Below are 22,830 nucleotides of genomic sequence, written 5' to 3'. Positions count from 1 at the left end.
TGGACATTTGGTAGTTGTCTGTTTGCTCCTTTCTTTATTCATGGAGTCTGTTTCAGTGAGTGCAGGTGGTAAGCAGTTCCTCAGGATCTGTTTCACACTTTCTTTGGTTTGATGATCTTCATGTCGATGGTTGACACCTGGCTGGCCTTTGCTTTGATTTGTGGTATTGAGCCTAGCAGTCAAGTTATTAATACTGGTGTTTAGTAAACCTGTCCTAACAACCAGAAGAATGCATTACAGCATAGTCACTTCAGCATCCAAGACAATGTAATATTCTCTTCAGTTTAGTTTTAGCAATAATTCGCCTTGCACCCAGTTCATGGGGAATGCTGACGTTTCTTTGCCTTGAAGTCATCTTAGATTCTTGATAATCTAGCCATGCAGCACTGACTGGGGAACTTCTAACCGTCTTTGTCTCTGGAAAAACATGGCCTTAGGCCATTCTCTGTATAAAAGAACTTCACAGTCTGTCCCATTTATTTTATTTATAGCAAAGAATATGTATTGTAAATCCAGGGGAGGTTTGACAGAGCCTATAATTAGGGAGAGACATTCTAAAAACAACATTGTTCTTTTCAGACCTCTATTCGGTTATGGTTTTTGTGTCTGACAGCAATTGTAAATGTCTACTGTAATTGTATATTAAAAATTAAGTGTAGCTGTTCTCTTTAAATACAATTGTTTTACTAGTTATGGCCTGGTTAGTGAAGTTTTTTTTCCCAATCTCTCTATGTGTACAAGATGTAAATTACAGTGGGATGCGAAAGTTTGGGCAACCTTGTTAATCGTCATGATTTTCCTGTATAAATCGTTGGTTGTTACGAAAAAAAATGTCAGTTAAATATATCATATAGGAGACACACACAGTGATATTTGAGAAGTGAAATGCAGTTTATTGGATTTACAGAAAGTGTGCTATAATTGTTTAAACAAAATTAGGCAGGTGCATAAATTTGGGCACCACAAAAAAGAAATGAAATCAATATTTAGTAGATCCTCCTTTTGCAGAAATTGCAGCCTCTAAACGCTTCCTGTAGGTTCCAATGAGAGTCTGGATTCTGGTTGAAGGTATTTTGGACCATTCCTCTTTACAAAACATCTTTTAGTTCATTCAGGTTTGATGGCTTCAGAGCATGGACAGCTCTCTTTAAGTCACACCACAGATTTTCAATTATATTCAGGTCTGGGGACTGAGATGGCCATTCCAGAACGTTGTACTTGTTCCTCTGCATAAATGCCTTAGTGGATTTTGAGCAGTGTTTAGGGTTGTTGTCTTGTTAAAAGATCCAGCCCCGGCGCAGCTTCAGCTTTGTCACTGATTCCTGGACATTGGTCTCCAGAATCTGCTGATACTGAGTGGAATCCATGCGTCCCTCAACTTTGACAAGATTCCCAGTCCCTGCACTGGCCACACAGCCCCACAGCATGGTGAAACCACCACCATATTTTACTGTAGGTAGCAGGTGTTTTTCATCAGTCCACAGCACCTTATTCCAAAATGAAGCTGGCTTGTCCAAATGTGCTTTAGCCCACCTCAAGCAGCACTTTTTGTGCTGTGGGCGGAGAAAAGGCTTCCTCTGCATCACTCTCGCATACAGCATCTCCTTGTGTAAAGTGCGCCGAATGGTTGAACGATGCACAGTGACTCCATCTGCAGCAAGATGATGTTGTAGGTCTTTGGTGCTGGTCTGTGGGCTGACTCTGACTGTTCTCACCATTCGTCGCTTCTGTCTATCTGAGATTTTTCTTGGTCTGCCACTTCGAGCCTTAACTTGAACTGAGCCTGTGGTCTTCCATTTCCTCAATAGGTTCCTAACTGTGGAAACAGACAGCTGAAATCTCTGAGACAGCTTTCTGTATCCTTCCCCTAAACCATGATGGTGAACAATCTTTGTCTTCAGGTCATTTGAGAGTTGTTTTGAGACCCCCATGTTGCTACTCTTCAGAGAAAATTAAGAGGAGGAAAACTTACAATTGACCCTCTTAAATACTCTTTCTCATAATTGGATTCACCTGTGTATGTAGGTCAGGGGTCACTGAGCTTACCAAGCCAATTTGAGTTCCAATAATTGGTTCTAAAGGGTTTGAAATCAATAAAATGACAACAGTGCCCAAATTTATGCACCTGCCTAATTTTGTTTAAACAATTATGGCACACTTTCTGTAAATCCAATAAACTTCATTTCACTTCTCAAATATCACTGTGTGTGTCTCCTATATGATATATTTAAAGGGGTTGTCCGAGTTATTTTTTTGTTCTTTCTATGTTCCTAACTAGGCAAATGTAACAGCTTTCCAATTCACTCACTTTATCTGCAGTGCCTGGTTTCTCAGATTTCACTGAGGGCCACATGACCTGTGATGTCAGCTTGTCTCCCTGCTCTGATAAAGGTCGTTTACAAGCCTGTAAACGAGACGTCACTGTGCTGGCCACGCCCCCTTCACTATGCTCTCTGCTAGGATTCTTAACCCCTTCAGCTGCACAGACTGAAGGCAGGCATCTAGCAGGCAGTGACAATTCTGGGCACAGGAGCTGAAGGACTAGAGAAAGCATTGCACAAGAAGGTAGGGGGAAGATCCTGTGTGTATTAGCAGTGTCATTATACAGCTGGGACTTGTGGTTCTACACTTACAACATGCTGCAGAGTCTCCCAGCAGGCAGACATGTCACTCAGGGCAGCTCTTGTATTCACTCCCTTAGCAGAGCAGCAGGGGGAGGGGCAGAGATTGTTTTTATTGCATGTAAACAAAGGGCCAGAAAAGAACCAGGGAAATGAGGAAATAAATATATTTATTTTGCATACAACTTGCTTAGCTTAGTTATATATTGCTGCCTATCAGATTTTCAGTGCTATATATTTTTTTTTCATAACTCGGACAACCCCTTTAACTGACATTTTTTATCGTAACAACCAACGATTTATACAGGAAAATCATGACGATTAACAAGGTTGCCCAAACTTTTGCATCTCATTGTAAGTGGAGCATGTCTGGCCAATTAACGAATATATTGAGAAAATTAAATTAGGTTTACAGCCTCCAAAACTCTCTTTAATAGAGGGTGCTCTAGGAGCAACGCTTTTCTGCAACTGCAGGGCCAGGCAGTGAAAACATCATCACACCTGACCCTGTCAATAAAAGTGGAGAGGGTGCAGCAGTTGCAGAGAGAGCAGAGTCTCTAGGAGTAATAACGCCCCCATTGCTCCTAGAAGCTCATTTGCATATATTTAAACTTCATTTTTCTCAGCAATGCGGGCACATAGGAACATGGGACCAACACAGATGTCTTCAGCTGCCAAGTACACATGTAACAGGTCAGACGGTTTCATAGGTACAAATCTGATGACAGATGTCGGCTGTCTTTTTCATCAATTCTTTTCTCTCTGAAAATAACATGTTTTTATTATTTTAAATCTGCATTTTGGCGTCATCAATATAAAATCTGCCTAGATACACAATGATGTGAGGGGAAGGATGAAAACCTCTTTCATATTTACATATTCACATATTTTCCTGAAAACAGATATCACAGGAACTGTTGAAAGGCCATATTCACACCGATCGATCCCGTTTCTTTTTATTGAACTGAGGCTTGTATAAAAATCTATTTTTTTCTTTTGAAGGCTGTCAAGGTAGTTTTTTATCATTGACATCAAAGGGAACTTTGAAAAACTGGCAGCATTTCCCAAACAGTTTAGGGCTTGTTCACATCACAGTTTTTTCCTTATTTCTATTCTATTAGAGGAACAGAAAGACTGGAAAAAAAACTGATCCGTTAAATGGATTAAGTGACATACAATGTTACACCTATTTATGTCATTCATTATTTTCATTGTTGGGGGAAAAAAACCTGGAAGCTCCATTTTGTCATAGTTCCTTGATTTTTGACAAAAAAACATGTAGTAGACAGCACTTTTGTTTTCTGGTCAACAGTAATGGCAGAACTGATTAAAACTGAGCTCAGTTCAAATAAACTGTGATGAAACTGAAGGCTGTTTTTTTTTCCCATTTTTTTTTGTTCCTGTGATGGAACAGAAATAGGAAAATGCAATGCTGAGGTGGACAAGCAGATAGATCCATTGCAGTGCAGAAAAATATATTGTAAAACACTGTTAGAACCCACACAAGTCATTTGGAGCTGTAATACATTGCCCATAGAAATCTAATGTCCTGTACTGTATCTTCATATACCTGCGCTTTAATGAAGCCCATGGCATGCCTGCTGCTCCTTAGTATGGAACTCGACGGACACTTATGTAGCTGTACAGCTGACACCCTAGGGGCACTCTTCTTTAAAACACAAAATCAACTGTTCTCCTACATGAACCCATCGCCTTGTTATTTGTACAATATTGCATAAGGGTTCTTAGAGTCAGGATATTGGCCCTTGGCTATCCTGTTTTCATCTGTAATCCTGTGTCTGCCTCCACACATAATGGCACTGTTATGTGGTTGAAGTGAACACCCACCAAATTATTAGGATCAGCAAACCACTCTGTATTTAAAGAGATGTTTACATTCTGAAGTGACCTTTCCAGACCATGAAAGGTATCTTTCACATGACACGAGAGCTCTGTGAGTGCTAGACTTTTTTAGGTAGACTTTATGTTTTCATGTCTAATCAAAATAAACGCAAGACTTTAACTCGCTTCTACGATTGATTATTGGGCAGAGGTTCCATAAAACAGATTTTATCGAATTTGATGATGCCATTACTTCTGGGTAACTATGGGTACTTTCACACTTGCGGCAGAGGATTCGGCAGGCAGTTCCATCACCGGAACTGCCTGCCGGATCCGTCAGAACGTATGTAAACTGATGGCATTTGTCAGACGGATCAGGATCCTGATCCATATGACAACTGCATTGAAATGCTGGATCCTTTGTCATCTGGAAAAACGGATCCGGCATTTATTTTTTTTGCACATTTTTGCACATGCTGCAGAAACGGCCACAATCTGATGTATGGAACAGATAAGCAGCTGCAGAAATGTCTGCAACAAACCGCAATGCCGGATCCGTTTTGCCGGAACACTTGGGGGGCGTATCCGGCAGTAATGCATTTCAATGGAAGAAAATGACGGATCCGCCATTCTGGCAAGTGTTCCGGAATTTTGGACGGAGATAAAACTGTAGCATGCTGTGGTATTATCTCCGTCCTGAAAAGGCAAAAAGACTGAACTGAAGACATCCTGATGCATTCTGAACGGATTACTCTCCATTCAGAATGCATAGGGATAAAACTGATCAGTTATTTTCCGGTATTGAGCCCCTCGGACTGAACTCAATGCCCGAAAAGAATAACGCTAGTGTGAAAGTACCCTTTGGAATGTTCATGCATCCAAAAATCAGTAGATTCAGCCATTTACGAAATTTAGACACTGGCATTACACATTCACCTCCAAGAAATGAACACTACCTCTACCATTAGAGAAATCCAAGCGCTGTATCAAGCTCTGCTTAATTGGAGAAATCTGAAATCTCACTCCTGACAACCCCAGCCCACAGCTGACTTTGCTGGGAGAAGCTGTGGCCAAGGCATTTCATGGCTGCTGTTCGGATAAGTGGCTCTCTGTTCTGGCTCATAGAGGAAGGGTCCTGAGTGGGCCTCTTCTCCCCAATTGGGCATATGGACAGGGGAGGTCTTTTTGGGACAATCCCTCTTCCAGAATCTGAAGTAAGTACAGGTGAAACTCACAAATTTTTAATATCGTGCAAAAGTTCATTTATTTTAGTAATGCAATTTAAAATTTGAATATTGTGAAAAGGCTCAATATTCTAGGCTCAAAGTATCACACTCTAGTCAGCTAATTAATCCATACCCCCTGAGCAAAGGCTATCCTCAAAATTGTGACTTTGGGGTTTCATAAGCTGTAAGTAATAATCATCCAAATTATACCAAATAAAGGCTTGAAATATCTCGCTTTGCATGTAATAAGTCTTCTCATATGTTAGTTTCACCTTTTAAGTTGAATTACTGAAATTAACTTTGCACAATATTCTTATTTTTCGAGTTTCACCTGTAAGGCTACTTTCACACTCGCGTTTTGGCTTTCAGTTTGTGAGATCCGTTCAGCTTTGCCCTAATGCATTCTGAATGGAAAAGGATCCGCTCAGAATGCATCAGTTTGCCATCGTTCTGTTACCATTCCGCTCCGGAGACGGACACCGTTTTGGTGTCCGTCTCCGGAGCGGAATGGTAACAGAACGATGGCAAACTGATGCATTCTGAGCGGATCCTTTTCCATTCAGAATGGAGCCACGGAACGTGATTTGCGGCCAAATATAGGACATGTTCTATCTTTGCACGTAACGGAGATATGGAAACGGAATGCATACGGAGTACATTACTTTTTTTTCGCGGACCCATTTAAAGAAATGCAAAAAAGCGCAAAAAACGGCCCGCAAAACGAAAAAAATAAAATAAAATGGTAGTGTGAAAGATGCCTTAATAAAAATGTTCATAACTTGACTTGTAATCTGTATAATGTGAATTTCTGTTTCAGATTTCACCCTTTATAGTGTCAGATTTTTCGCTTCCAAATATGTCTCATCTGGAAATACCCTAACGGCTGGAAATTTAAGCATCTCATTCAGCTACAAAGTCAGCATCTTTCTAATTGTGAGAAAAAGGCTGTGGAAGGCTGTAAATCTGCCGGCTCATTATGAACAGTAACAATGGATTGATTTACAGGGTGCAGCAACTGTTAGGCTTATGTAGTGTATGTGCAGAAAGATGCAGCTAAGCTCTAGGGCTTTTCACTACTTCCACGTTACTTGCAGCCTCTAGACTTCTGCTGGATTTACTGTCAATGTAATCCTAATGAAAATATTCCTGAGACTAGCTGACAGACCTAACTGTAAACTCCTGTCTGCCCGTCACTTGTTAAGTATTGCTGTCCCTAACCCCTATGTCTTTACACCGTTTTTGGGAGAAATGGGAAGAATGGATATAGAGGACATCAGAACATACATACATGCTTACATCATCTGTGTAAAGGTATATTCACACATGGCAGACATGTAACAGAAATGTTACATTGAATGTCAGAATTGAGAGAGCTTGTTGGAAGAACGAGTGAAACGTTTTCAAGAAATCTACAGTACGTCCAGTTGCCTTGATTTATTCTTTACAGATAGTCTTTTGTGGAGTTTGCCATTGCTATCTGAGATCCTTCAGCTATGGCACTCTCCAATCAAGCTTCGACCTTCTTTACCAGTTCTGAGGGAGTTGAATAGCTTTGAGGCACACTGATCTAATGAACTTGAAGGGGGTATCTCTTCATTTAAGCTTTAACATCTGCAAAGATTTTTCTGTTATTCTTTTTGGTCAGAGGAACACAAAAACAGTTTAGGTTAAAATTGGTGCTTTCGAGGAACTTAACATTCAAGCTACGCCTGTTTTCTGGCATAAAAAGTAGCAAACCCCATGTTTGTGATTTTTTTAAATGCCATGGCACCTAAATCTAGACTCATGAAGATTTTTATCCACTTTTGCCACTTTCCTGGAAGGGAGGGGGCCAACATGCAGTGCACATTTATCTTCTTTTATGCCAGTTTTCTCTGAGCTGCTGAAGATTTCAGTCTTGGTGCACAAACGGACTCATCCTCCAACAGCGCAGGAGATATAAAAAATAAATTCCACCCTTAGGTCCCACTCCATTAGATTTCTGCTTTTCTTTCTGCCACAAATAACAGATACATGAAACAATGGAGATTTATGTTTTGGTTTTTAATATTTAACTTTTTTTTTTACAAGAAAAAGGGTATCGCGATAACAATAGGTCAGTGATGATACAGTGGTAATGCCAATAATGGGAAACTCTTCTGAATAAACCGGTATATAAAGCTGTAAGGGTGCTGCCACACGTTGTGGTTGTGCCGCATTTTTGATGCAGAAAAAAAACACATGTGGTTATTGCAGCAACATATCTGCATTTATGGAGCGTTCTCCTCCAGCAAAGGGAAAACACACAGCAAAACTAAATTGTATTGATTACAAAATAGAATTACATTAAGGTATTTTAAGTTTGCTGTGTGTTTTCCCCTGCTGGAAGAAATTGCGCCATAAATGCAGGTATGTTGTTGCAATAACTTCATGTGTTTTTTTAATGCATTTTAATTTTTGCCGCATCCAAAACGCAATGTGTGGCTTTCACATATAACGGTTAAGTTTATCATATCAGCATCAATGAACCTGTAAAATAAAAAGGGATAAGGAGGGAGAGAAGAAAGGGATGGTGTCCGCTGTCCTTAATATGAGTATATCTATGCAAGGCCTGTGGTGTGGTGTTTAGTTTGTGTATTATATATAAATCTGGAGTGTGATAAGACATGTATTATGTTTTCTTTTTTTGAACAGTTAAAGACCCCCTTTCTGACCAGTCTTATTTTTTGTTTTTAGTCCATGTGTCTTTGGAAGACATAACCTTTTTTTCCATTTGGTTATATAAAGAATTTATGCATGTTTTTCAGTGATACACAAAGCTTTGTTTGTCTTTTTTTATTTTGGCTTTTATTTTTTCCAACTGGGAAAAATGTAAAAAAATGTTTTTTACAATGTTTTCTCTTTTTTTATATATATAAATTGCACAAAGTGCAACAAAAATAATGTTTTTAAATTATGTCCCCTTTCGTAACAGTCATTTTGTTATAGGGGGATATATAGTTTGTGATCACCAGGGGCGGGTCTAGTAGTATGGCATGTGGTGGCATCTTTTTTTATTATTTGTTATTTTGTCTTTATTTTTTTATTTATTTTGTACACTTTTTGTACCCTGTCAGGTCATACAAGACCGTTTGAAGGACATTTAACATTCCCTTTTTTATATTGCTGATTTCTTCTGTAACTGGGGCTGACATATTATCTCTAGTTACAGGAGAAATACGCCCCCAAAAAGATTACACAAGACTATCAGAGCACTGCACTGCAGAGCTGACCTGGGCCTGCTAATACCCAGCAGCTCATGCACATAGCCTAGGCGCAGTGATCACAGACTCCCTAGGGCTGGAGCTGAAAACAGCATTGCAGCTTCCTGATCTGTATACAGTGCCCTTTGAGCGGTGTGTACACAGTGATAGAGAGGTCTTTGACAGTAAAACATCCCTGTGTTCTCTTGTGTGTGTGTGTGGACTGCCCGGACATTTATAGTAAGCAAGCGGACCAGAAGTGGTTAACATTATAGTCAATGGATGACAGAATAAAACGGAAGGTATTTTGCTTGTATCTGACTTTCAATCTGTTTAACAGATCTTTTTCTTTGTCTGTTTTTATGTTCCTGGAAAAGTCAATGTGGATGTGTAAACAAGCCCTATTTCTAAGATGCAGTTGATATATTCCTAAACTTTGTTTTCTTCATTTTAATCTTCACAGTCTGGACAGCCTAGCCCAGCCAGTTCTACTTCCAGTTCCAGTTCCAGCTTGGTACCACCTCATAACCACAGACAAGGTATTAAACTAATAATGAATAGCAATGACTAACGATCCTTATCTATATTTGAATGTTATCCATTTTTGCCGTAACCGATGATATTGCCAATATAATGCTGCCCAGTGGTATTATGGATGGGATGTCCAGACTACTTCAGATGCCCATACACATTAAATATATGCTGTCCAATCCAGCCCATTTCATTAGACCATCTAATGTGTATGGAAGCTCCCTGACTTTCCCTCGACTGTAGATGTAGGAGATTAGGATACGGATTTCCACTACCCCGTTCATTTGTTCTCTGGTTGATAAGTCACTTCAAGGGGAGTCAGGCTGTGGCTTCCTCTGTTCAGGACACATGCATGCTTGGCTGTGTGCATGTGTATGCAGGAGTTGGAGGCTATACATGGCTAACACTTGGCAACAGCTATCTTATGTGTATTAAAAGCCTTAGAGACCAATTTTATAGGTCTGTGATTGGTAATAAACAGCAGTCATTCCTGATTATTCACCTATGTAAACATGCCAACGATCACCCAAAAGTTTAGCAAATTCTAGTTTGTCATAAGCACATTACCCTGTGTAAGCAATGGTACTGCTGACAAATGTTAAGTGTAGGAGGGCAAATGATAGTATAATGATGATTGATGCAAGTAAATGTTTTCCAAGAAATTCTAGATAGGTCATCAGTATCTGATCGGTAGGGGGTCAGACCCCTGCCGATCAGCTGTTTGAGAAGGCACCAGCCTCCTCACAGCTCACCAAGCACACCACCTTAGCACACCAGCCCTGTTAGCGGCTGTGCTTAGTATTGCAGCCCATCCACGCTCACTTCAATGTGGCTGAGCTGCGCATAGGCCATGTGTCCAACGAATGTGACATCACATGACCCAGGGAAAGCTGCAAGAAGGACACAGCGCTACTGCGAGTGTCGGTGCCATCTTAAACAGCTGATCGGTGGGGTCCCAGATGTCAGACCCCCACTAATTAGATACTGATGACTTATCCAGAATATAGTGTACAGATAAAGTTGTAGAGCAGCACAAACGGACCTCATCGACCAATCCTGGAATGCATCAGCCGTAACAAAACAGTAGAGAAAAGAGGGATCACAGCAGCATGTCCGGTGTATCTTTTATTGAAGCCTTGAGTGCGTACAAAAGCAAAATACGACGTTTCGGCTTGATAAAGGCTACTATGTAGCCGAAACGTCGTATTTTGCTTTTGTACTCGCTCAAGGCTTCAATAAAAGATACACCGGACATGCTGCTGTGATCCTTCTTTTCTCTATTATCCAGAATATAGGTCATCAGTAAAAATCTCAGGAGAACCCCTTTAACATGTGCCAATCGACATGCTGTATCAATGATCGCTACTTGTTAAGGTCAGAAATCTTCCCATGGAAAAGGACCCTTGCATCTCTTCAGCTCGGAGACCTGCAAGAAACATTTACATTTGTATATGTGGAATTAATATGAGAAGCTGTTTTATTAGCTTTGTACTTTGAGACCAGTATACTTTTATATTATCACAGTGTAATGCAATCCTCCGGGGAGCTAACCGGACTATTAATGACTTCCAGGAGGAATGTAAAATGTGTTCTTCATCACCTACAATGTAGTGCCATTTTCTAAATACATTGGATGAATCAAATCATGTTTAGTTCACAGTTTAGATTATATTCCTTATATTCTCAATTATGGTTAATAAATGGAATTTATCACTAGACTAATACTTGAAGTCCGTTTTGCTTGAGTCTGGACTCTGCACCAAATTTGATAAATATGTTGTATCTTTAAATCTAATATATTTGCCTAGAAATGCTACTCCAGTTTTTTTAGGCTACTCCCTACGGTTTGAAAAGGGACCTGAATAAATCTGTAATAAAACTAATTAACATAGCTAACCATATTTACTTTCCCACCCATTTTTCAATCACATTTTTTAGTAGGTAACCCCAAAAAGTCACACAAACGCTTTTTTTGCGCCTTTTTGAAGCCACAATTCTGTAAGTAAGTAAGAGCATGATAAATTCTACCCATTGTGTTTCCCACCAAACATTATTTCCTTGTCCATAAAGGAGAAATGATGCTACAGAATTACCAGAATGTTGTAAAACTGGATGCGTTAAAATTTAAAGGGATTGTCCAGTCTAGTACACTTTGGAGAAGACTTATGAAAACTGTCTAAAAGAAAAATAGTTTTTGTTGTGCATAGCAACCATTCACAGCACAGCTTTCATTTTTCAGGAGCAGTTTAAGAAATGAAACCTGTGCTGTAGTTGGTAGTTATGGGTAGTTACTGTATTTCTTTTAGATAGTTTTCATAAGTCTGCCCCTTTGTGTTTTGATTCCTCTCTTTTGTCTGTGTTAGCTTATGGTAGGTTCACATCTGCAACGGGGAACTCTGGTAATCTATTGCAGCAGAGGAGCAGACTAAAGGAGTTACTGTATCCAGCATAACTGAACACTGCCAGACATCACCGGATCCCCATGGACTATAATGAGATACGATGGGGATCCTGCGGGTTTCAGGAGCAGTATTTTTCCGACAGGAGGGCAGCATTTATGTTGGATCCTATTATAGTGAATGGGGATACAGCATGTCCGGTTATTCCGGATACTTTAACTCCGATAGTCTGCTCTTCTGTACGAACAGATTACCAGAGTTCCCTGCTGCAGATGTGAACTTACCCTTACTTTTGTTGCACTCTACATATCCTTTAAAGTGGCTGTTATTTGGGGCAAAAGAATTTAAAGATAGGAAGCCAAAAAGGTGTCTTGCTGCTGAAACTTTGATCTATTAAAGGGAATCTGTCTGCAGTTATGACCATGCTAAACTGTTGACAGCACTATGTAGTAGTGTGAATATGATTTTTTTTCTGTGAGAATCTTGCAAGTGCACTGGAGGCAGAACTTCAACATAAAGTGCTCTCTGAATTGTGCAGCTTCACGGCCCCTCTTGGCTATTCTGGATAACAGCTGTAGAGGGCTCCTGGTTGGAGGCTACACCTGTCACTACAGCAGCACAGGAGACAAAACTCTGTCTCCAGTGCACTTGCAAGAGCAGAACCTAGCAGAATACAACGTCATATTCACACTACCCTTGATGAGACCTTTTCTCCTCAGCCCCTTCCTAGTGCTGTCAGCAGTTTAACATGGCCAAAATTGCTGACAGATTCCCTTGAACATCAAACTGTGGTTGAACCTGACAGAAAATGTTCTGTTCCTCTGCAGCGCTTAATGTACATTAATACACCAATGTGTGTGTATATATCATATATAATCATCTTGCATAGACTAGGCATGTTGGATACATTTTTTTTTTCTTCCCTACATCCTCTCCTTAGATTTCCTACTCATGCATCAATAATGTGTGGCTCTTATGTGGCACATTTCACCACTTCTCATTGTTACACCCCTTTCTATCCCTACTTTTTGGAAATAAAATGTGTCAAAAGCAAGTCAATTCTCTAAGCTGCCAAGATAAAATGCTCCAAGAGAAGCGGTCTCCACACATAGATGATTGCCTCATGGACTTGTTGGAGTATTTTTTCAGGAGTCATGCCAGTGCGCACCATTTGGTTTACATATTTCAACATGGACAGTTTGTGAAACAGTCCTTAGCTTATGCGAGAATTTCCTACCAGTCTCCTAATCTTTCCTCATACCTCTCAACAGTATGTGTCCCCCTAGATCTTTTATGACATCTGTATAAACTCAGCGACTTGTTTTCTAATTATTTAAAAAGGACGTTTCCCCCCCTCCATAGCTGGAATGTCCCTCTGGCAGTGTTGGAAGGGTTCCATGAGCTGCAGCAAGCTATAAATGATTTTATCATGGAAACTCCAAGCCCACAAAAAGCCTAGACAGAAGCAAAGCAGTGAAGGACATTTTCCAGATTGATGCTGTTGGAAATGAATATCCATGCCATCTGCAAATTAAACAATGTGCTATTTTATGTAGTATTTTCTTAGGTTCCAGAAATGTTACTTTTCTTTTACAGACAGGAAGGATAGCTTACATTTGATGAACAAATGTATGCAGCCCTTGGAAAAGTGATAATACCTTGAGCCATATAAATATTAGGAAGTTACTGATATAAGAGTTACTATTTGCATGCTCCTGAGGTTAAAATGTTCATTTACCTTACAGTAGGTAACTGTTATCTATGCGTTCCCTAGTATTTAACATGGACAGAAGTTAAAGGGGTTGTTTCACTTCAGAAAATGATATTACTCATGTAGAGAAAGTTAAAGGGGTTGTCACAATTATTTTTTTTTGCCCTTTGTATATTTCTAACTAATCAAATGTAAAGGCTTTACCATGCACTTCCCTTATCTGTAGGGGCTCCTTTCTCAGATTTCACTGAGGGTCACATGACTTGTGATGTCAGCTTCTCTCCCTGCTCGGATGATGTTTTGTGAACAACTTTAACCCCTTCAGCTGTACAGACTCAGGGCTGAAGGCTTTACTGAGTAGCTGCAGGTAGTGAGGAGACAAATGCTGGGCATATCAGCTGACAGACTAGAGGAGTTCTTCAGAGCATTGCACAAAAACAGATAGGGGACGATCCTGTGTGTATCAGCAGTGTCGATTGTACAGTTCGGACTTGTAGTCCTCCACATACAACACGAGTTTCCCAGCAGACAGACATATCACTCAGGGCAGCACTTGTATTCACTCCCTTTGCAGAGCAGGAGGGATGGGGGCACAAATATCCATGAGGAAACTCCAGAGATTGTTGTTATTGCAGGTAAACAAAGGGCCATAAGAAAACTGGGGAAATGAGGACATTTTTTTTTTTTTTGCCTAAAACTTGCATAGCTTAGTTATATATTGCTGACCATCAGATTTACAGTGCTATATTATTATTATTTTTGTTTATAACTTGGACAACCTCTTTTAATACAATGCTCTTACTAATGCGTTGTGATTGTATATATTTGCCTCCTTTGCTGGTTGGATTCATTTGTCCATCACTGTCCATCCATTCGTCCCTGCAATTCAGCAGCGGTGGTTGTGCTTGCACACTATAGGAAAAGGAGCTGACCGGCATTTTTTCCTATAGTGTGCAAGCATGTCCATTACTTCTGGATTGCAGGGTGGTCGTAACCCATGTATAATGTGATGGAAAAATAAATCAAACCAGCAAGGAGAGAATATGGACAATCAAAATACATTAGTAAGTGCCTTGTATTAAACTTCTCTACATGATAAATGCCATTTGCTGAAGTGACACAACCCCTCTAATATTAAAGAGTCACTGATTTTTATAAACTTTTGCCATAGAGACAAATTAAAAGTTTGAGGGGTCTGTTTACTGAGGGCCTCACCTATCTCTAGGACGAGGAGAGCGAAGCACTTCCCATATCTCGCTCTATCTCCTCTACAAGAAACACTCAATAGAAAGTCTATAGAGAAATGTATCATTCCCCCCACTTCAGTTTTCTGCGCTAAAAAAAAAAAGCCACAAACCTTGTATTTGTGACTTCTACAAAGCCATTTGGGGATCCCAGGATTCAGAGCCCCACCTATGATATCTTTTAATATGTTTCTACGACATGTCAAACTGTTTTATGAAAGCTCAGTGACCCTTTAACATTTAAATTAATATTTAATTACAATAATGGATCAAGAAAAGATTTTGTCTCCCTGGACTATTTTAAGTTATTCCACTAAATTTGGTAATGAAATGTAAAACATGCAATAATACACATCAATCATTACAGGTAATTAATTGTTATTACTAAAATATTGGCAGTGAGTTTAGTGAAATAACATAAAATACCGGAAAATTATCCCGAAGACATAATATTTACTTGATTCTCAATACTTAGGTACTTAATCCAGATACTGAATGCTCTGTAGATTTGCCTTATAAAACAGTGGTGATTTTCCGAATACATAAATGCATAGTGGGTTACAGTAGTTCAAATGACATCAATCTTAGCAATTTTAGAATGGAAAAAAACAGCTCTCACTGGTACCCTTATGTTAATACAATACATCTATTATAATATTAACATGCATTTACCCTATAATCTCAATACATATCAAAATTTACAGCAACATATAATATCCATCAGATGCACAAACGCATTTAAGACTCATTGTAACAAACTGACGATTCCAATTAAAAATGCCCCTAGTGCTACCAGTAATGCCCCTGTTAGTGCTGACAGTATTGAAAATGTCCCCAATAATGCCTTCTTTAGTGCCCCCAGAATCAAAAATGCCCCCAATGCCTCCAGTAATGCTCCTATAGTCCTCTCAGTATTAAAAATGCCCCTTAGGCTACATGCACACGACCGTTGTTTTGGTCCGCATCCGAGCCGCAGTTTTTGCGGCTTGGATAAGGACCCATTCACTTCAGTGGGGCCGCAAAAGATGCAGACAGCACTCCGTGTGCTGTCTGCATCTGCTGCTCCGTTCTGTGGTCCGCAAAAAAAATATAACCTGTCCTATTCTTGTCATTTTGCAAACAAGAATAGGCAGTTATATTAATAGCTTTCCGTGCCGGGCGCCATCCGTGTTTTGCGGATCCGCAATTTGCGGAGCGCAAAACACACACGGTCGTGTGCATATAGCCTTATAGTGCTGTAAGTATTAAGTGTACTCTAGTGCCCCATATAGTGCTAACAGTATTGAAAGTGCACCCAGTGCCAACAGTAATATGTACTCTATACTCAGCAAGTGTAAAAAAAACTAAAAAAAAATTCTAATACTTGAGTCCAGTTTCGCGCCACCACCAGGCCTTAGTCCTCTTCTAGCCTATAGGTAGTTACAACTCACAATGATGACATCACACTGCCCGTGTCCTGAAACAGGCAGTCGTGATCACGTATAATGCTAATGTCATTGCTTCGTCGCCACCTTTCCTGTTTTACTTCCTCAAAGGCTTCAGGTCTAGTGGCTTATGAGGCTGAATGGCGGGACAGTGAGACATTGGCTTCCATGCACCACCACAGTATTTAACTGTATTGTTTTCCTATGGATGACTATTCGGTTGAATTCAAGAGGGCACCTGCAGCTGCCGGCCAGGTAGTAAGTACCGGATGTTCTCAGCCGGTGGCCATGAGGACGGCTCAGGTGGCCCCCTTGGCATTGGACCACTATGAATCTTCCCAGTAGGGTCTGTGGCCATTTGGGTTCTTCATATATAACAGTTGGCCATGCATGGTTCTCTTGAGTGAAGCCAATAGGTTATGGCCAACAACTTATACTTAAAATAGAGAGCCAGATGCATTTCTGACCACCTGTATACCTCATCTCAGTTGGGTAGGATTACCAAAAAGCTATCAGTGGGTCCCCTGTTTTCCTGATATATGGGGCCCACAGGTGAGCAGTGTAGACGGGCAGCATCTATACAAATAGTGGTGAATTTATGAAAGCCTCTACAGCAGTTATCTAACATAGGAAAGCCGCTGATTTTGTAAAAGCTCACAAATTTGCAATTTTCCCCTAGTTTAAAGGGAACCTGTCACCTCCAAAAACCATCCCAAGCCGGTAGCAGTACCTGACAGTAGCTAGCAGCGTGTTTCCAACGATGATTTTCTTCCTGAAGGCCGATGCGGCTAAAGCTCAGAAAACTTTCTTTTATCCAGACGCGCTTCTCCAGACATGCTTGAAGTCAAGACAAGATAACCATGCCCCCTTCCCTGCCCCTTCGCTGTGACTGACAGACAGCAGTTCGGCTGGGAAGGGGGCGTGGTTATCTTGACTTGAAGCAAGGAGGCCGCTGCCCCCTTGACTTCAAGCATGACTAGAGAAGCGCGCTGGCAGGAGGTAAAAGTACGTTTTCTGAGCTTTAGCCGCATCGCCCTTCAGGAAGAAAATTATCGTCGGAAACACGCTGCTGGCTACTGTCGGGTACTGCTGGCGGCTTGGGATGGTTTTTGGAGGTGACAGGTTCCCTTTAAGCCGTGCTTGCCACTGTTCTTAAAAGTGGTAGGAGGGGTCAGGACCTACATGACCCGAGAAATGTTATGTTAGAAAAATGATGTAAATTAGTTCTGAAATCTGCCCGTTTGTAGATGGTGTAAATTTCAGTTTCTGTCCTGTATTACGCCAGAAACATTGGTCTTAGTAGATTTTATCCCCTGTGACTTCCAGGGTCATAACTTGAAATTGCGGGGTGAAGCAGATTGTAAGAAACAGCCTGGGCAGTGAGGTTGTTTGGGCGAGGTCCCCTTGATCCTCTTTACTTTGGTCCTACATCCAGATTTTTGCAGAATGAAATGGTGAGCACCTTCCAAGGTTAAGGAAATATTATTGATGCATTATGGCTTGATGGGAGTTACTATACCTTTTTAAGATTTATATCAGATGTCACTGATATTGCTCTGTAATAGCCTTGTGAAACAGTCTTGCCCATAATGAACACCGGTCAACAGTATAGGAAGTCAGTGCTTGTTTTCATGTGGCAGTTATCAGTAGGGAATCTTGTGCTAGTTCGATCGTACCCCTCCCCTCATATAGTTACATTGTTTGTCAGCGGCACATTCCCTATTTACACGGGAAGATATGCTGCTGACAAAGTAAATTGCGATCAATGACAAATTAGCATTTTCTCACAGTGATCGGGAATGTATGCCCATTTGACCGATCGTCAGCATGTGTAAAAGGGCCTTTTGAAGAAGAAAAACCCAACTTATACTGTGTTATCAATGACTTACTTCTAAGGTTCATGTTTAAAAGAAAAAATGCATAACTGTATAAGAAATATGCATCTCATTCATATACTAGTAATGCATTGTGTTGGGACCGCATAGTGATTCCTCTCCCTGTAAAGTGGTGGATTTCATAGGTTTGCTCTCTCTAAAATAGGTTAGATAATGAATATGAATGGAGCCTGACTTTGGCAGCAATAATGTTGAACATAGTGAGAAATAAAGGGCTGTAAGGGTTATATGAAAGCACCATACAACTCGCATTAAGACTTGAGAAAAGTGCTTGCTTGACCAGAATTTGACCTTGAACTCAGAAGAGACCGGCAAAAACGAAATAGATCAAAAACAAGCAAACAAAAGCTCCCCCTTCTCCCGCTTCAGAGAAGCTTGCAATCAAATTGATTTGTTATCCTGATTTTTTTTTTAGTTCCCCATTACACGTTTGCTGTAGGCCACTATCGATTTTTATATTGTTGCAATTTGCTGGGCTTTTTTAGTTATGCCTAATTTTTTTATTTATTTTTTATTTTTCAGGTTTCTGTCTATTCTGTTTAAGACAGAGTATCAATGAGAAATAGTAAAATTAGTAAAGGTATAATGTTAAATAGTGTAACAAATTAAACATTTTAAAAGTGGTAAATGTGGGATGTGTACTTAATATAAATAAAAATGTATTCGCCTAGTCATATGAGGGCTTGTTTTTTTGTGCTGGGAAAGTAGTATTTTTTAATGGCACCATTTAACCTTTAGGATACCAGCGCTGTACATGTACGGCGGAGAAATGCAGGACAGAAGTCCCAGCGCAGTACAGGTACGGCACGCTGATCGGGAGGGTGCAGGAGCTGTGCCCCCCCTCCCGATCAGAGGCAGTGACAGCTGGACCCCTGCTGTATGCGGCGGCATTGGTGAAAACACTGATGCCGGCGCATTAACCCCTGCACAACCGTGGTCAGCTCTGACCGTGGCATGTGCAGTATCCTCACGGGTGCCGGTGTCCATGGGGTCCCCGCGCTGCTGTGATGGGGACCCTATGGCAGGGAAGGCAGCCGGGTGACTTCCTCAGGCATCATGGCTGCCTTCCGGGAGAGCCTGTGAAATCAAGCCCCCTGGATCTCACATGCAAGCAGGCTGTAAGCCTATTACACTGGCGTTTCCACTTCACTTGTGCCCAGCCAGCCGTGCCCCAACTGCCGTTTTGAAGCGCCGCCCAGCTCATCAATATTCACTTCGCTGGGCGGCTTCTGCTGTCCCCAACGTTCCGAGATCCCGCGCATGCCCAGTAGAACCCTATGGGATCTCGGAACGTCGGGCGCTTCAAAACGGCGGTTGGGGCGAGGCTGACTGGGCGCAAGTGAAGCCCCTTGGGCAGAAAGAAGAGTGATTCTATCAGGTTATAAAACATGAGTTTGCAGTATTCATAATGTGGACAGGGGTTATACTTATTAGAAGACCTGTGCAGTCATATATATAGCTAAATATGCTTATTGGGCCTGTCGGTGTCCCTTTAAAGTTATTACCACATAAAGTGACACATGTCAGATTTTCAAAAATCAGCCTGGGATTTAAGGTGAAAACTGGCTCGGTAGTGAAGTGGTTAATTCACCATAGTTTGTTTTGAAAAATGGGAAAAAATTCTTTGTAGGATACAATTGAAAAAGACCCCACAATTCTGTCCTGTTTTGTTTTTATGATGTTCACGGTGCACAAAAAAATTTTGTGACAATTTTATTCTTTGGGTCAGTATTATTGCGGCAATACCAAATTTGTATAGTTTTCATTATGCGACGAAACTGAGCAAGAGCTTATTTTTTTGTGGGGCAAGCTGTAGTTTTTATTGGTACCATTTTGGGGTACATACATTTTTTATCACTTTTTATTTAAAAAAAAAATTGTTTTAGTTATGGTATTCACCTTCAAGAAAAATATTATTATATTTTATTAGTTCAGACATTTTTGGATGCGACAATACCAATTATGTTTTTTGTTTACATATATATATATATATATATATATATATATATACAAAATTGGGAAAGGGGATGATTTGAATTTTTAATGTTTTTTAGTTTTAATGAAAAAAATAATACCCTTGGGGGACTTGAGCATGCGATCTTCTGATTACATGTACCATAGACTGAAATAGAATACTATTGAAGTCTATGGTATTTTCACTGGCTGCCTGTGAAGCTATTCCTCAGGCATGGGTTTTCAATCAGCTTGCCATGACAGTGCCCCAGACCATCATAGTAACCAATCACAGTCTTACTATTTTACCTTGGATGCTCCGATCAGAGGACAGAAGGAGCCTTCGCCCTCTGTCTAACCACTCAGATGCCACAGATGTTATTGATTGCAGCAACTGAGGGATTAAATGACCCTGACTACGCTTGCAGGAAACTGTTCATTCTGCCTGGTTTGTGACTGCTTTAGCTACTGAATAATATGCAAAGCAATTATTTGGTGCATATTTGTGCGACATTTGGTTAAATGTTTTGACTTTTGGTGAGTTTTGCCACTTTCCAAAGTTGAGTGAAAAGTAGGTCAGGTTTACAGATGAGAACACTTTAATGTCGCAGAAGACAACCTCCTGGTGTAGTTTTACAGACATAGGCGTACCACATTGCACTTGTGCCAAATATATTTTTACCATGCGCCATTTCATAAATTTGGTGCAACCTTACAAAGCAAAGACAGACTTAAAACTGAAACCAAAACCAAAGCAAATGATACATTTCCCCCATGTGTCAGTCCATATTAACTGGTATCAATAGTAAGTTGTTAGAATTCTCTGTACAGGCTGGATTGTAATTTAATAAAGCCGCAGACGCTTTTCACAGTTGTATCCAAACCCTACTGCAAGTTTACTGTACGGTGCAAATAGAATTCTACTCCTCGGGTCACCTGAGGACACATCCATTAACCCCTTAAGGACACAGCCTTTTTACACCTTAGGACCAGGCCATTTTTTGCAAATCTGACCAGAGTCACTTTAAGTGCTGATAACTTTAAAACGCTTTGACTTATCCAGGCCGTTCTGAGATTGTTTTTTCGTCACATATTGTACTTCATGACACTGGTAAAATTAAGTTAAAAAATAAATTTTTTTTGCACCAAAAAATACCTAATTTAACAAAAATTTGGAAAAATTAGCAAATTTCAAAGTTTCAGTTTCTCTACTTCTGTAATACATAGTAATACCCCTAAAAATTGTGATGCCTTTACATTCCCCATAGGTCTACTTCATGTTTGAATTATTTTGGGAATGATATTTTATTTTTGGGGGATGTTACAAGGCTTAGAAGTTTAGAAGCAAATCTTGAAATTTTTCAGAAATTTACAAAAACCCAATTTTTAGGGACCACTACAGCTCTGAAGTCACTTTGCGAGGCTTACATAATAGAAACCACCCAAAAATGACCCCATTCTATAAACTACACCCCTCAAGGTATTCAAAACTGATTTTTACAAACTTCGTTAACCCTTTAGGTGTTGCACAAGAGTTATTGGCAAATGGGGATGAAATTTGAGAATTTCATTTTTTTGGCTAATTTTCCATTTTAACCCATTTTTTCCACTAACAAAGCAAGGGTTAACAGCCAAACAAGACTGTATCTTTATTGCCCTGACTCTGCCGTTTACAGAAACACCCCATATGTGGCCGTAAACTACTGTACGGCCACACAGCGGGGCGTAGAGTGAAAGGTGCGCCATATGGTTTTTGGAAGGCAGGTTTTGCTGGACTGTTTTTTTGACACCATGTCCCATTTGAAGCCCCCTGATGCACCCCTAGAGTAGAAACTCCATAAAAGTGACCCCCATCTAAGAAACTACACCCCTCAAGGTATTCAAAACTGATTTTACAAAGTTTGTTAACCCTTTAGGTGTTGCACAAGATTTAATGGAAAATAGAGATACAATTTCAAAATTTCACTTTTTTGGCAGATTTTCCATTTTAATATTTTTTTTCCAGTTACAAAGCAAGGGTTAACAGCCAAACAAAACTCATTATTTATGGCCCTGATTCTGTAGTTTACAGAAACACCCCATATGTGGTCGTAAACTGCTGTACGGGCACACGACAGGGCGCAGAAGGAAAGGAATGCCATACGGTTTTTGGAAGGCAGATTTTGCTGGACTGTTTTTATTGACACCATGTCCCATTTGAAGCCCCCCTGATGCACCCCTAGAGTAGAAACTCCAAAAAAGTGACCCCATTTTAGAAACTATGGGATAAGGTGGCAGTTTTGTTGGTACTAGTTTAGGGTACATATGATTTTTGGTTGCTCTATATTACACTTTTTGTGCGGCAAGTTAACAAGAAATAGCTTTTTTGGCACCGTTTTTTTTGTTATTTACAACATTCATCTGACAGGTAAGATCATGTGGTAATTTTATAGAGCAGGTTGTCACGGACGCGGCGATACCTAATATGTATACAATTTTTTTTATTTATGTAAGTTTTACACAATGAATTAATTTTTAAAACAAAAAAAAGTTTTAGTGTCTCCATAGTCTAAGAGCCATAGTTTTTTCAGTTTTTGGGCGATTATCTCAAGTAGGGTCTCATTTTTTGCTGGATGAGATTACGGTTTTATTGGCACTATTTTGGGGTGCATATGACTTTTTGATCGCTTGCTGTTACACTTTTTGTGAAGTAAGATGACAAAAAATGGCTTTTTTTACACAGTTTCTTTTTTTTTACGGTGGTCACTTGAGGGGTTAGGTCAT

The 22,830-nt window shown here is 40.2% G+C and overlaps 1 protein-coding gene across 5 annotated transcripts in view; it reads left to right on the top strand.

The window, feature by feature from the left end:
* Positions 1-22,830, top strand: part of MLLT3 (MLLT3 super elongation complex subunit) — a 238,592-nt gene that overhangs the window by 170,789 nt on the left and 44,973 nt on the right. For all 5 annotated transcript variants that reach the window (XM_044300983.1, XM_044300982.1, XM_044300981.1 and 2 more), the window contains one exon: positions 9,374-9,449. In XM_044300983.1, the coding sequence (XP_044156918.1) occupies positions 9,374-9,449 (76 nt within the window). The remainder of the gene's footprint in view (positions 1-9,373; positions 9,450-22,830) is intronic.

Source organism: Bufo gargarizans, chromosome 7 (assembly GCF_014858855.1).
Source record: "Bufo gargarizans isolate SCDJY-AF-19 chromosome 7, ASM1485885v1, whole genome shotgun sequence".
Taxonomy (NCBI): domain Eukaryota; kingdom Metazoa; phylum Chordata; class Amphibia; order Anura; family Bufonidae; genus Bufo; species Bufo gargarizans.
The sequence above is the reverse complement of the archived record's forward strand: the minus strand, read 5'-3'. Positions and strand labels throughout refer to the sequence as shown.